The 15,290-nt window shown below is 42.2% G+C and overlaps 1 protein-coding gene across 3 annotated transcripts in view; it reads right to left on the reverse strand.

Annotated features, from left to right (window-relative positions):
* myripb (myosin VIIA and Rab interacting protein b) overlaps nucleotides 1-15,290 on the reverse strand; it is a 100,727-nt gene that overhangs the window by 51,215 nt on the left and 34,222 nt on the right. For all 3 annotated transcript variants that reach the window (XM_068709796.1, XM_068709794.1, XM_068709795.1), the window contains exon 3: nucleotides 2,361-2,582. In XM_068709796.1, coding sequence (XP_068565897.1) covers nucleotides 2,361-2,582 — 222 coding nt within the window. The remainder of the gene's footprint in view (nucleotides 1-2,360; nucleotides 2,583-15,290) is intronic.

Here is a 15,290-nt window from a genome sequence, read left to right on the forward strand (position 1 = left end):
TGTCCATGTGTGAGATGATTACAAATCTGCTTTCCCTAGACGGATCACGATTGTGAGCAGCGTGGCCGTGCCGCTGGGAATGTTGATGGACAGCCGGTGCATGTGAGTGAAACCATTTGGCGGTCTGTTCCCTTTTATGAATTGATTTAGTATTTAAATTCCCTAAGAAGGTTTAAAAAGAGACAAAACCCCCGAACAATCAGTAGGAGAAGATACAGATAAGCTGATTCACTATGAATGAATGAATGAATATTGTGATTTTTGACTTGACTTAGTCTGATGCTGTATTTCACTTTATGTATTCTCTTGTCAATGACATAATGAGCTTTGTATTCCCGGAACAATTACTTTGTTTCAAACAGATCCTCTTCTTTCAAAGCATTCCTTCGCGCTGTAGTTATTTCCAACAGCTACAGTCTGTTTAGCATCAAATCAATGTCTTTTCTTTGCAATCATCCACTCCAAAAGTGGACTGATAGCTATTTCCCAAATAATGTTCAAGGGGCCGCTAGCCTCAAGCTCAGCACTCGTGCAAGCTGTAAATCAGTGCTCCAAATGACACGACTCCACCCGGAGAGAGAGTAATTCATGCTAAAACCCGATTTAAGCCCTTTTAATGCGTTAATGAAAAGTGCTGTATTTATATGTAGCTGGTAGACGGCAATGTGGTGACATCGGGCCCATCTGTGACTCAGTCTAAACCCCTAATGAGAACATTACTGAGCCCGAGGCAGAGACGCACTCAGAGAGCGATAGAGAGAAAGGAACGGAGGAGAGTGTGAGGGAAGAGATGATCGATGCAAACCTTGCCACCTCTTCTGACAGCCATCATCCCTTTCCCTTCTCCTCTTCGCTGTCTCTCCTGCTCCCACTCCTCCACCCTCCTGTCTAATACACCAGGACTAAGGGCAGCGGGTCTAACTCAATACACCACGCAGCAAAAATCAATGAAAGACAAAAAGAAACGGAGCTAAGGGATTGAGGGGAAGAAATCGGGCCAAGTGGAGGGGCAACGCATTTTTGACAGCTTTTTCTTGCTCTGCAATCTGGTCCACCTCCACCTTACATACACAAACAGCATTCCATGTCCTTCTGCCGTCGTTTTTGTGATATTGCACTCTGACTATCACAACTAAGGTATTAAATCACACCCAGGGAGTATTACACCCAGGGAGTATTTTGTGGAGTATTGTGGAGTATTTTACTGTACTTTTTTAGGAAGGCAAATGCACCAAAAGCAGCTCAGGTAGGAAAGAACGGACAAAAAGCAATGGAGTATATGAATATAATCCCCTAAGAAGACACACTGCAGTCATATATACCAAGCATATTCGCTAATATCCCAAGCTCACAATTAATTTGACCATGAATGTATCACAAACACTGACTCACACACTCCAGCGTTGTAGTATTTCCAACACCCCGCCCTTGCTGCCCAGCCAGAGAGAGTCGGAGCACGAGAACAACTCCCAAGGCTTTGGACTGACATGAATGGGTAAACAGCCGTAACTGAGATACATAAAAAAAAGTTCTGTAACACACATTCATAACCGTCTGTAGTGCCTCTTTTGCTCTTGACATTGTTTTCTCCTGATCAATAAACCATAAATGTGCATTCCTTACTATCTAGTCCGTACGCAGGGGCGTGGGGATTGAAAACAAGCAGAATCAAATTAGAAAAGATCTAGAAAACAAAGATTTCCCAAAAGAAATTGGGTACGTGCATGATTTTTCATTTTGCTGCCCTGCCGTGTCAACATCTGTCCGTGTCTGTCGTTTTTGTAGCAGAGTGTACATATCTTCATTTCACTCCAACAGACACATTCCTTAGACTCGCACACGTCCCCCTCGAATTTCCTCCCCTCTTCTACCCATCGTTTCATTACACTCTTCCTTAATGGCCCCATCTTCTCCCTCCCAACTACCAGGAATGTTAAAAAAGGCAGCAAACAATGCTGAAAACATAATTTTCTCTCAAATTAATATGAGAGTTGGATGTCCAAAACCCAAATCAAACAAATTCCTCAAACCACCCATCCCTGCAGCGCTGACTCCATCGGAGTCCTGCATTCCCTGTCATTCATTCATTCACTTTTCCCTCTCTCATCTGTCTTCTTCAGTGCCCATACTGCCTATTCCATCAACACTCTTCCTCTTTCAATCCCTTCTTTTTTCCATAAATGCCACACATCTTTTTTTCTCCATCCAATTCCCTCCTACTTCAGCATCCTCCACTTTACCAATTCACAGCTCCCCTCGTATCTCTCGTCCCCATTCATTCCTCTGTCATTACTCTAATCTCTCCCATCCTCTGCCGCCGCCGGTGTGTGTGTGTGTCGAATGTGTGTGGAAACACTAACCTGCCCTTCTGGCATGCAGAGCAGAGCCAGGCTTTGTCCCTCTTGTTGTAGGTGCAGCAGGTCTTGCAGACGTTGTACTGGCAGTCCAAGCACAGGCGCTTGGGGTTGAGCAGGAAGGTGAAGGGCGCACAGCAGCGGATGCAGCAGTGCTCGTTGAAGCGGTGCTGCTTGGAGAGGATGGAGCATCTGCTGCCTTCCTCCGCCAGCTCCTGCTTCATCTCACTGAAACCGAGAGAGGGAGAGAGAGAGGGAGAGAGAGAGAGAGAGAGAGAGAGAGAGAGAGAGAGAGAGAGAGAGAGAGAGAGAGAGAGAGAAAGAGGACAGGAGGGGGAGGGGTTGAGAGAGAGCGAGAGGGTGGTGAGCGTCTGGTCGAGAGGTAGAACGTGAAAACGGCAGAGGATGGCGATGCGGAATAATTGGAGATACTGTGGTTAATGAAAAATTAAAAGGGTGGGTATTAAAACAAGAAGAGGGGGAGGGCAGAGGGGGGTCAGGGTTTTGGTGAAAACACTTCCCTGCTCCCTCTCTCTCTTACACTGATTCTGTGGAATCAACGTGCTGGCTGACATTTCAATTTGGGAGGACCCGTCATGCCTTGTTTGCCCACATCAGTCAACACAGCTGAGGAGAGCACAACACGCACATCTTTTGCATCCTCAAATGAAAGAAAAGTACTGTATCTTAGTTAATTAGGGCATGGGCGGCACTATGAGGATGAGGAAGATGAGAATAAATCGGCATAAACAGTGCTAAGTTGGAGGTCCCTTGATGGGTATCTCATGTAAAACACACACAAATATAGACGGCAAAGAAAAACAGCATTGATGAAAAGCCTCCATAGTCATGCTGGAGAGCTGTTCGGGCTTCATTCCAAATGTTACAGTTTAGAACCACGGTAATGAAGGAGCACCAAAGAGCAGCACAGTCTCACTAATCTTAACGCCTCAGAGAATTGTTCACACTAATGAACTATTAGGATTAGAGGCAGAAATACTTGACCAAAGCTCATTTAAAAATCACATAAAAGCTACAACCACAGCTGACACTGACATTCAAACAGCTGCACACAACAAATTGTGCTTCACTTCTCCCCCATATTTGGCTTATAGAACAGTTAAGTTATCAAGTAAAATGTTTATATTCAAAGACTGATGAAAATAAAGAGAGAGACAGGACACCGTAGGTTGTTAATCAGTGTGTTAACAAGCAAAGCAGCTCTGCTATACGAGACCTGTACTCAAATGTTCATATAAATTATGTACATGGGTTTTTTCTCAGTAGGATTTGCGCTGACTGAGCAATGCACCACAGGCAGCGGCTGCAATAAATAATGTAATTTTTTGCATTTATATCATAAACCTTTCATCATTAGCACATATTGCGCTCGTGTCAATTATATTTAAAATAATACACAACGAGGAGGAGAGATTAAGTAACACTTTAATCTGTGTTACACTATCACCCATTAGTTGTCATTAGGCGCGAGTGGAGGCTGGGATGCGGAGATGGAGCTGTTGCTGATAGGAAAGGTGTGAAAGTGCGTTCAGCTCGAATGGGCAGTGAGTAAATTATTCAAGCTGCTCTTCTATACACTACACGCAGCCAGGTTACAGCACACACTGCTCTCACTGATCCTAGACATTCACACACTTACAGACCAGATGCCCTGTACAGTATAAGCTAACAGATATGTGCAAAACGTAGACAAAACATATCCTTATTTACCGAGAAAACCCCATATATGTCTGAACACAGTGATGGAGCCAAAACACGCGTAGAATACAAAATCTGCGGAAGCATCCGACGCCCAACTAAACAACCAAGTCACACATGGAAAATGACGTCTATAGTTAATGCTAGTGCTGTATGCAGCATATTGTGAATTTCCTGTGTGTACTATGCGTCTGTCTGTGGAGCCGGTGGGGGCATCGCTATCTCCTGCTTCCCTAAGTTATTAACGCTGCTCCACAAGCAGATCCTCTGCTGCCTCACTGATTGCTTTTCACATGCATCATTAGACGCAGCATATTAACAAGATGAACAAACCATTTCATATACAGTGTCATGTGAGAATGGGCGGGAGATGGGGGGGGGTGTGTGTCTGAAGGGCAGTGGTTGGTATATGCATACTGTATCGACATACACACAATTATGTATCAAGATGATCAAAAGGAGGTTTTGTATTCTGCACATGCAAGGTCACAGCTTCTGGGAAATGGTGGCCCCCAATCAAATTAAAACAATCGTAAACAAACCTCCAAGCAAATCGAAAGAGACTCTCCTTGTCTGAGCTGCAGCATCTGGTTCACAAAAGATCCATAATATATATATATTAAACACCCAAAATGGTGCAAGCCTAATATAAGCAGCATACATTCACATCTCAATAACTCCAAGAAGCCATTGCCTGCAAATAATTTCCTTCAGTTGTGATTAGGATCAGGTTCCATTTTGCCTCGCTGTGTATGTGATACAGGTTTAATGAACAGCCCGGTTATGGCGGCTAGCTCCGGCCATTTAATTAAATGAGTGGGCGAATATAGACATATATCCAAGGACAAGAGGGGTTTGTCATGCCTGGCGTCCCGACGCATTAACTCACATCTCTGTTAATGAGACATGAAAACCTGTGCTCGTTTGGCAGCCGTGACTGGAGATACACGTGGGTCATCCAGGTGCTAGTAAGGTACAATTAGCTCATAAGAAATAACAGTAGTCACTCTTTATCCGCAAATTACCCCTTTAAGTTTAATGTGTTGTGTTAACAAGCATTTATATTTGAGCTCCTAAACATTAATATTCAAACAGGTAGAGTTAACATGGATTTATGTTTTTTTAATCCCTGGTATGTATATTTGAATCAAGGCTACAAAAATGCTACTAAATGCTAAGCTACGAAACTAAATGGACCTTGTAATAGCCTGATAAATGTTTTCTCAATTGCTGTTGGTCAAAAATGAACTTTAAATCCAAGCGTTTAAACCATGGAGTCCTTGAAGAAAATGTAAATTTGAACCTTTCAAAATAACTGGGCATGTGTTGATGAAGACCATGACATGTGATCAAAACCTCCAGAATCCGGTACTAATTTTAGTTTCCACTAACTGTGTTTTTTAATCTTCATATATAAGTAATTGTTAAGCACAAGGTTCACAATGTCAGAACTAGACATACTGTATATGTAGATGTAGTTTGCTTACATATTGATACTTTTTATATATACTGTATGTTTATGAAGATGTTTACATTTCAAAGAGTTACGCCTATAACTTAAATTCATGGCATGCATGCCACCATTGCCACACAGCAGCTTAACCAATAACACACGAGCAATAAGTGTAATACTGAAGTGCTCTCTCATCTGCTTGCCAAATAATCTCTTTCACAGCCAATGCAGTTGCGCTGCCTGTAATTTAGGAAGTTTGATTGATTTTTTGTTCTCACCGTCATTAAGTGAGACCTTCCCTACTCTGCCTCTGATTGGATAGTACTTGTTACATTTGCAGAATTTGTTTATCGCTGATGAACAAAATTGGTGGGAGGGTGGTAGGGTTAATGATTTCAACTCCGATGTGGGTGATTTGATCAGGATGGCAGCCTACTTGTATAGCAGTCTCATATCTAATCATAATGTCTTTTTTTATGTTGCCATAGACATGTTACCTTTAAGGATGGAATAAAAATATAAATCTGTTGAAGTATTGATGTGGTGTCGTAACTAAAGTTAATGTTAATATGATTAACAGGAAAATTAAAAAAAAATGGCACTTCATATCAAAAAAGTTATGGCATATGCCTCTCTCTCTCTCTCTCTCTCTCTCTCTCTCTCTCTCTCTCTCTCTCTCTCTCTCTCTCTCTCTCTCTCTCTCTCTCTCTCTCTCTCTCTCTCTCTCTCTCTCTCTCTCTCTCTCTCTCTCTCTCTCTCTCTCTCTCTTCCCCCCCCCCCCCCATGGATCACCTGCAACACAGGTTTGAAACAAAGAAATAGAAACTTTTATTTTAACCGAACTGTCCCCAATCAAGAATTGCGACTCAATTAATGTCTGCAGTTTGGACAATGAGGACAATGAAAAGTGATTAATTATGTCATTTAAAATTCAGGCAGCAGAGCGGTATGTGGATTTATAATATGCCTATAATATTAATTGTGCTGAAGCGCTATTAACTTGGCTCTCTCATCTCCCTTTTCCATCAAGTCAACCCTGCTTCTCCCTACTCACTTTCTCTTTCTGCTAGCGATATAGTTATTTGTCCTCTCATGTCTCTCCCTCTCTATTTCAGCTGACCAGCAGACAGGCTTAAGTTTTCCAGGTGAAGTTGAATTATGTTATGGCTAGATTTGTAATCAAGATAATGGCATTTTGAGGTCCGGCAGCAGCCTGGCCTGAAAACAAAAACAATTGCAGTTGTTTCAAAAAAAAAAAAAAAAATGATGCATCACCCTCTCAGTAGCTGTTTTCCTGCTCAGTGCGGTGCTTAAGAGTTACAGCACTGCTGACCGACACAACTGAAAAGCAATGTGAGGAATCAGCTTACGTGCAAAGTAACACTATTGTGTTTGGAATATGTCATTTTATGCTAAAAGTAACCAATTGAATAATTACAGAAACCAATTAATTCGTGTGGTTGCTTATGAGTGTGACGATTCATATACATAATGTAACATCTGTGACTGGTTACACAAAATTAATATCTTTATAGCTCTAAAACATGATGTATGCGGTTGATGATTTATTATAAAACACCACAAGATGTCCATTACTGAAGTACTGGCAGTGTCTCTGAAAGACTGAGAGCATGAGGATATTCATCGCTGAGTACAAAACGCTGTCACAACAGAAAACAGTAGCCAAATTAGACTTTGGCGAAAAAGTGTTGTGGGGATTTGTAAGAAAATATATTTGTATATTTAACATCCTTCAAATCAAACATTCAATTATTAAGGCATAAAACTGCACACCACCTCCATACATACATAAGTAATGGAAGTAATCAGTAAGCGAATAGCGAAGGACTATTTAAATCTGAAATGGAATAAATCAAACGCTGTTTAAAACCATGCAGGCTGTTGTTGAAGCTTTTTTTTCCCCACTGACTGCACATGGATTTTCAGCATGTATTAATGCACACAAGAGGACCGAACACAGAAAAAGTGGATATACAATACCCAGGTTTGACATGCAGAGAAAGTCTTTTTGCTATATATAGTATTTCCTCCTGAATGTGGAGCCATGCACTACAATTAAGAAGGAAGAGAAGGAGACAGCACACTGAAGAAAAGCCATGTTGGAGCATTGTTACCCCAGTGTTATTAGCCGAAGGGAAGATCCTGGAGAAAATGAGCATAAAATATAGCAGACTTTGATCAGTGCTTTGATCTGCCTACTGCAGTGGAAACCCACAACACCAGTATGTTCCCCATAACACTAGTAAATCATAGCCCTGCAGCAGAGAGAAGTGGGAGCACACCTGTCTGAGAGTGTGTGTGTGTGTGTGTGTGTGTGTGTGTGCGTGTGCGTGTTGAGTCTAAGTGCGTTCATGTTTTTATTGATCTGAGTCAATGTGCATTTCCAAGTGTACAGTAGCTAGATGCTCTCGGTAATTGTGAATTGATTGAGGGCTTTACAGACGCTTAAGGTGCTTTTAGTTGAAAGTGGGCAATTTCAAGTGTGAAGATGTTGCCTTCCTGTTTCTGTGTAGATCTCTGTGTGTGTGTGTGTGTGTGTGTGTGTGTGTGTGTGTGTGTGTGTGTGTGTGTGTGTGTGTGTGTGTGTGTGCGTGCTTGCGTGCATGCGTGTAAAGCTGCAATTTCAAATCCCTCTGCTACTTCAGCACAATGGACAGCGCCATGTATATATCAATAAACAGCACAGTGTGAGCCACTTCTGGGCCACTCCTAAAACACGCTGCAGAGTTTGGTGGAATCACAGGCATCGTCTACAGTCAGCTCCGGCGTCTGCGTCGTAGCCTGAACACGGTGCAGCTGCACCCGGTGGAGGCTGCCGATATTTCAGAGCCATAGATTCTAACCTGCACAAGCCTCAGTCAGATAAAGGATCCATGAGTCAGGCAAACTAGACTAACATTTACAACTAAACAACCCTTCTGTTTCTGAAATCTCTCTGCTAATTGGGGATTGAAGGGGGGGGGGTTAATTAACAAGAGGGATTGCATCCCCCCACACAAATCACCTAGTGCGAGTGTGTACTGTGTTAAATCTGTACGTAACGATCCTTTCCCACTGTTATTCGTCCTGAAGTGACACATTATCACACGGTGTTGTGTGTATGTGCCTGTAAGTGTGTGTTATGTGTGCATGCATGCATTTCTCTTTCTACACCCTGTGTGCACTAGAGCTGGAAGAAGTCTTATCTGCTCCAGGGTGAGAAAAAAAAAGCAATGAGAACGAGTGCAAATGTTGGCTCAATCGAAGCTTAGAATTTGCATTTGGACCCCAACTGGTTGAAGCCAAGTTACACAGTTCATCCACCTTGAATGGCAGCTCCAAAAGAGAGCGGAGAGAACCACTGTAGGAACTCTCAACTCTCGTTCTCCTCTGCAATGCAGTGGCATGCGGGTAGTACATTTCAAGGTAGAGCGTTTCTGGCGTTCGGCTATTGGGTTTGCCGGTAAACTGTTGATTAAGGTGCAGGTGTTGGAAGGACAGTGAGCGGAGAAGAAATCACATTGCTTTTAGGTGGAAAGGGGGGCATTCCTCTCATCTGCAGGAATATCATTTTTAAATCTTTGTCCACTTTACAAGCTAAGGAAGATAAAGTAACCCCAGACGTCTACCCAGTTCTCCTGCAGGATGATGTGGGCTAAAGTCCGTATCACACTGCACAGTGCAACTTATTTGACGGCAACTGTACATCAGCACTCTCATCCATGAGAGGTTTGACAAATAGCAGTTCTGGCCATCTCCACAAAATCCATGTAAGTATATCTCTGACAACAGTGGAGCGTTTCGAGTTGAGGCTCTGCCAACAAGGTAATTTTCTCCAACCAGCGCGGTCAGGAAAATCAAGGGCTGAGTGACTTGAAATGATGGAGAGATATAATCCCTGCAGCCTGTCATCTTCCTCCATACTCTCCTGGTTGACATCTGGAGGACTCATGAACTCGTGCAGGTTCCTCTAAACACAGAGAGGTTCAGGACTTTATTGCTCATATTTATTGTAGTATCTGGATCAGCATCTCTTTTGTCATGACAACTTAAACATTAAAGACAAATGTGTAATATATCCAAAATACATCCATAAAAAAAAACACAAAGTACTGTCTTACAAAGACAAAATTGACTTCATGAAACCTCAAAAGGCAGCAAAAAGTAAAGAGACAGAATTTCCCTTCAGCAATCAGTAAATTAACTACAGTGAGCCTGTGCTCTTTATACTTTTATATTTTTTCCTATGACTAAATGGAAAGAAAGTAAAAAATGTCCTGAAACTGCAAATGAAATTCCCACCAAGTACAAGAGAATTAATGATAAGGAAATAGACCCAGAATGGCATTACACATTATAGAGAAAATGAACACAAGTACATCTGCACAGGGTCAACTAATATACCATGAGACACCGTACGAGACGCAATGATGAGACGTCTGAAGTAAACATCAAAGCTGTAAATTATACAGGACTAAGGCATTGGAAGAATTGATAGGGAGCATACTAATGCAAAACACTGCAATAAGGTCAGCATGCTAACATGCTCACAATGTCACAGACGAACCAACATTGCCATTCCTAGAGCTGTGCCACTAGCATAGCTAAACACCCTCACTCTCTGAACTCTCTTCAAACTTTATATATTTGATATGAAAACAAAACTAGTTTTAGATATTGAGCTCAAGCTTCTTTGTGTTTTGTAAAAGAATGTGGCTAATTAATACAGCATACATTATTAATCATGTTCATTTTTCTGGTGGCCTTGGTTTGGTTTATTCATCCACTGCATGAATAAAGAGGAAACCTCGCTACTCCCTTTCTCTCATCTTCAATATATTTAGAATATCAGGCACAGTGGATGCTTTTAATGCATGTCGTCTCTTTCTTTTATCCAGCCAGTCATTCTGCAGGTACTGTATGAGAAGCTCAAGGTGACCATAACAGGGAGGCTGTGATGCCGCTGCTAGCGTTGCTCTCCCTTCCTCTCTCACTTGAAATTGACTAAGATAGTTCATAAACCCACACACACACACACACACACACACACACACACACACACACACACACACACACACACACACACACACACACACACACACACACACACACACACACACACACATATATATAATGTCACCACAAGAATAAAATCCCAGAAGTATTCCGATCCCTTAATGTCAGAACATCCTCCTTCTTGTGCGTGACAGACAACTGCAAATGCTGGTCCTGTGCAGAATAATTATATACAATATATTCTTAGCTTTTCTGCTTCGTACGTCTGGAGTCCCACACAACATGCGTGCATATATATGTGCTTGCAATAAGCAAACTGTAACATAAGAGCAATCCCCAAGGTTGAAGTTACCACAGAAACTCCCACCCACCCTTCCGAACCCCCCTGGTTGAGTTTTGCAGGGACTCATTCTTTCAGCCTCACCAAGCACACATAAAGACCTGCTTCATCTCTTCACATACATCACATCAACCCTGCAGGCCTTTCCAGCCCGTTGAGCTAAGAGGCATGTTAGTAAACACTGTGGGATAACAAGACATATGCAGGCATGCACGCATGCATGGACACATGCACACATATGAAAGACACATGGGGACTTAGACCTTTCCGTGAGTGATGGTGCCGTCTCTGTATAGGGACACAAGATACAGTTCATGTAAATACTATGACGCAGGAAACCTTGAGACGGACGAGGGAGGTGCCTCTGATCTACGCGTCCAGCTGAGACTCGATACCAAATTGACAAACTGACTAGAAGATTATCAATTGTTCCAATCGCTTCAGTTCACTTAATTAACATGATATACTGTAACTGCAGTCATCTATGTCATTCACAACACTCAATTCAACTAATTAACTTTTCACTTACAAAGATAATTGACTGCATTAGTACAATCTGAATATCATTTTAAAAGTTGTCTCTTACAGTAAGTGCATACAGAGTGATGGCAATATTATGTACATCCTGGGAGTGTTAATATTGACATGGCTGAATTTAATTTAATGGTGAGTTTACCCACAGCTTTACAGCAAAGTGAGCGCAATTGTGAAAGACTATATGCAGGAGAGGAATCAATTAAACACAGCTTCGGGGCAGATTATCAGACTACCGCTGGTTTAAGATAATGTCACGCTCACCATTAACTCTTTCCTGTCTTTCTTTCATCTTCATACTTGTGCGTTAGACACTCCAGCTATGGCTTAGTTACCCACAGTGCTATACGTCTTCAGCTTCTTTATCCCTCCTCTTCCCCCTCCATCTGTTCTCCTCTCTGAGAACCCTGAGCTAAAAGGAAGCCTCGGGGCGATGGGGAGACTTCTCTCTGAACCAACTTTGGCTGGTGACAATTATCCAATGGGCCAATAATGAGCCCTCACTTTGGGAAACAATCCAAGTCAAATGTGCGCTCCGCTGATAACGTTTCCAATCAGAGCGGCCTGCCTGCATGGCAACTGTGTGAGAAAATGAGAAAGAGATACGAAGAGGGGTAGAAAATAATTTGTGTAGACGGTTTACTGCTACCTCAGCAAGGTGCTGAGATAATTCACAAGTGAGGGAATTCATTTTCGCATTCTGGTATTATTGTTTTGACCATTATTTTTCCAGAACACTGGACCCGCCGTGCACATGATTTCCTCCGTGTCAAGACAGAAGATGTGCAGCACAGGAAAGTTTAAAATACTGAATTTCATGCCTCCGATCCGAGGCTTGAAAAATGTCCAATGGAAAAGGTCACACAGCTAACAAAGGCAAACTGAGGTCTAAATCCCCTATAAAAAAAGTTAATAAAGACTGCTTCCAGAGTATTCATTCAAGTATATCTTTTTTTTATCAACTCAGAATCCTCCTACACATTCTCACCTCCGCTAAATCATTATCTCAATCCCTGCCACTCACTTCATCAAACACGCCACTGAAGCTCCATCATGCCACTTCTCCTTCCTTTCATCACTTCATCCCAGCTCTTCAGCTACATCGCAGATTAGCAGCTGTAGCCCTTACAAGCCACAGTAACATGGTGCAGATTGTTCTCTCCTCTGCTGAATAATCTCTATTCACACAGGAAATACAAACCCAATGTGCCAAGAACGCGGCTAAAGTGTCAACCACACAGAGGGACGCCAAGTGAGGAAGAAAAAGAGAGGGAATGGCAGTGGCTACTGAGCACACATTAACACCAGTGCCTCCATGCGAGGGGTATGAACTGTTTGTAGTGAATGGGGAGTCAATCTGTTGTTAGGCTGCCACGAGGAAACAATGGCAGTAGACAATATGCTGCAAATTTGCTGCATGTTTCATAAATGTGAGTGACATAAGAGTGAGGCAGCAGTTATAAAACCCGTGATTCAACGGATTTCCAAACTCTTTTAATTGTAAACACTTTTCATACACCTTTAAACCTGACAACTTTAATTTACTTCCAGCAAATTTACATAACAGCTTCCTTTTAACATCCTCCAAAAATCTCGACCTACATCAGCAGCTTGCGATGCTTTAGCTCACTCTTCATTTATATTATTACAGTAGGTACAATTGCATGGTGGCAGAATGCTGTGTAGTGCATATTAGCCGTAAATCCCGGGTGCGAGAGGATGTGCTGCTGTATATTAAGAGGAGGCCAGGGATAGCCGCCAGGGAACGAGTGGCTATTTCTGAGGCAACAAAGACGCAGAGCTACAGAAGAGCATCGCTCACTGAATTCCCCTGTGATGAGAGAGGAGAGCTGCATGCAGGGAAAATTGAGAGGAATGAATAAGGATAAGACAGACAGAGGGAAATAATTAGGGCTGAACCAAGCAGAAGAGAGGAGGGAGTTATTTTTGGTAGATGCCAATTCAATTACAGGGGATGGGAGTTTGGCTGAGGTTCTGACATAATGGGGGCTCTTGTACTGACCGGGACTCCAGATCCCTATTAGACTCTGATTGAGCCTGACCAACGGATAGAGCCCACCTGGTGTACTTTAGTGTGTGTGTGTGTGTGTGTGTGTGTGTGTGTGTGTGTGTGTGTGTGTGTGTGTAGATTGGTAAGACAAAGTATAGTCTATCTATGCAGATCCATGAAAGATTTGACACATTACACCACATACCCACAATGATGCATACACATATAGAATCTCTCACTCTCTCACACACCCAACACTCACACACACACACACACACACACACACACACACACACACACACACACACACACACACACACACACACATTAAATCAATCCGTTACACACTCTGGTAACAGCAGGAGGAGGGAATTTTGACTTCATAAACAACAGCTATGGAGACAGAATCAAATACACACACAGCCGTAGTGTGAAAGAGGTCCAGGGAGAGCAGCTTTTGTTGGAGGTGATTTGGTAGACGAGAAAGCAGAATATGGTATTGACTGTAGATGAAAAGCTATTTATTACAGCCTGAGAAAGGACGGTATTTGTAACTGCGCAGCACTTTTGATTTGAGCCTCACAACGGCAGCTAATGAAAGAGAGCAGGGAGGCAGCACATTTTATCAGTGCTTAAGTGCATTTTGAATGAGTGCCTCGGTTCAATCCAGCAATGATGCACTTGCAAATTAGAGATTTATAAAGACGACACAATGAAACAACTGCAAAGTGAAAGATTGAAGAGCAAAATAAAGAATAGGTTGACAAATGAAAGGTAGAAGAAAACAAACAAAATGATCATGACCGATTGTTCGTGTAGCGGTGTTTGCTAACAGATAGTAGTGGATAACAAACCAACAAGCCTAATGCACTTCCCATGGCTGACAGACATGCACATTGGCTTTATGATAATACAGTGCAGGTGGCCAATCAATAGAGTCAACACAACTTAGACACTTTGCTTCACGGTGCATATCAGGATATTTAAACTTGCTGCAAGCCATTCACACCTGCAATACTCTCAAACATAAAAAGCAAAAAGAAAATGTCTGTATTCAGTTCTTATATCTGTTTAAGTGGTGTATTCAAACCTTTACCAAGAATATATGCTGCATATGCACAGCCCAGAGGAGCTCATATTTCCAAAATATCAGCTTTTTAAGAACTATACATAAAAGGAACATAAAGGAGATTGACAGAAGCTGCTGATCTTAGTAACATTGGTAGACTGAATTTAAACTAGAATACAACTAAATCAGAATACAACACTGAATTCTATAAGAGTCTGAATTGGCGAACGGCCATTATTTATCGTCACATAGTCATTTAGCATTCTGGTGAAATGGCTTTAACGTTGTAACAAAACTTTCTTATAATGGCTGCTGGGAGCTGCAGTGAACTCTCTGATGTTCAAGTGTCCTCAGACAACCCAATAGAAGCACTCATAAATACAATTATCTCAGCCTCAACACACACATAATACTCTATTTATGATATCTGGACAGCTTACACCACAGGGAGTCCAGACCACATGGTGGTCTTGTCCTTTCAAGCCAAACACGTTCATTTCCAGAGCGGTTATTATTTCCTGAGGCGCTCTTGCAGATAAAAGGTTTTTTTTTTTTAATCTCAGGTGGAAGTGTGCAGGCAGGAGCCTGTGTGTAATCTGGCAGTTACACAAAAATATACGCGGAGGCACTCGTGTTCAACCAAACCAAAACATATGCTCACGTGCACAAAAATGACTCTGCAGCAAACAATTGCACAAGTCAGGCTTCTGGGATTTAGAGCAGAGGGAGTGACTGAAAAGGGAAAAGGCTTTATAGAGAGAAAATAGCATCACTATGTCCTTGATTTAGTCACC

Source organism: Cebidichthys violaceus, unplaced genomic scaffold, assembly GCF_023349555.1.
Source record: "Cebidichthys violaceus isolate CVI_PGR_0920_01 unplaced genomic scaffold, fCebVio1.0.p SCAF_15, whole genome shotgun sequence".
Classification (NCBI taxonomy): Eukaryota; Metazoa; Chordata; class Actinopteri; order Perciformes; family Stichaeidae; genus Cebidichthys; species Cebidichthys violaceus.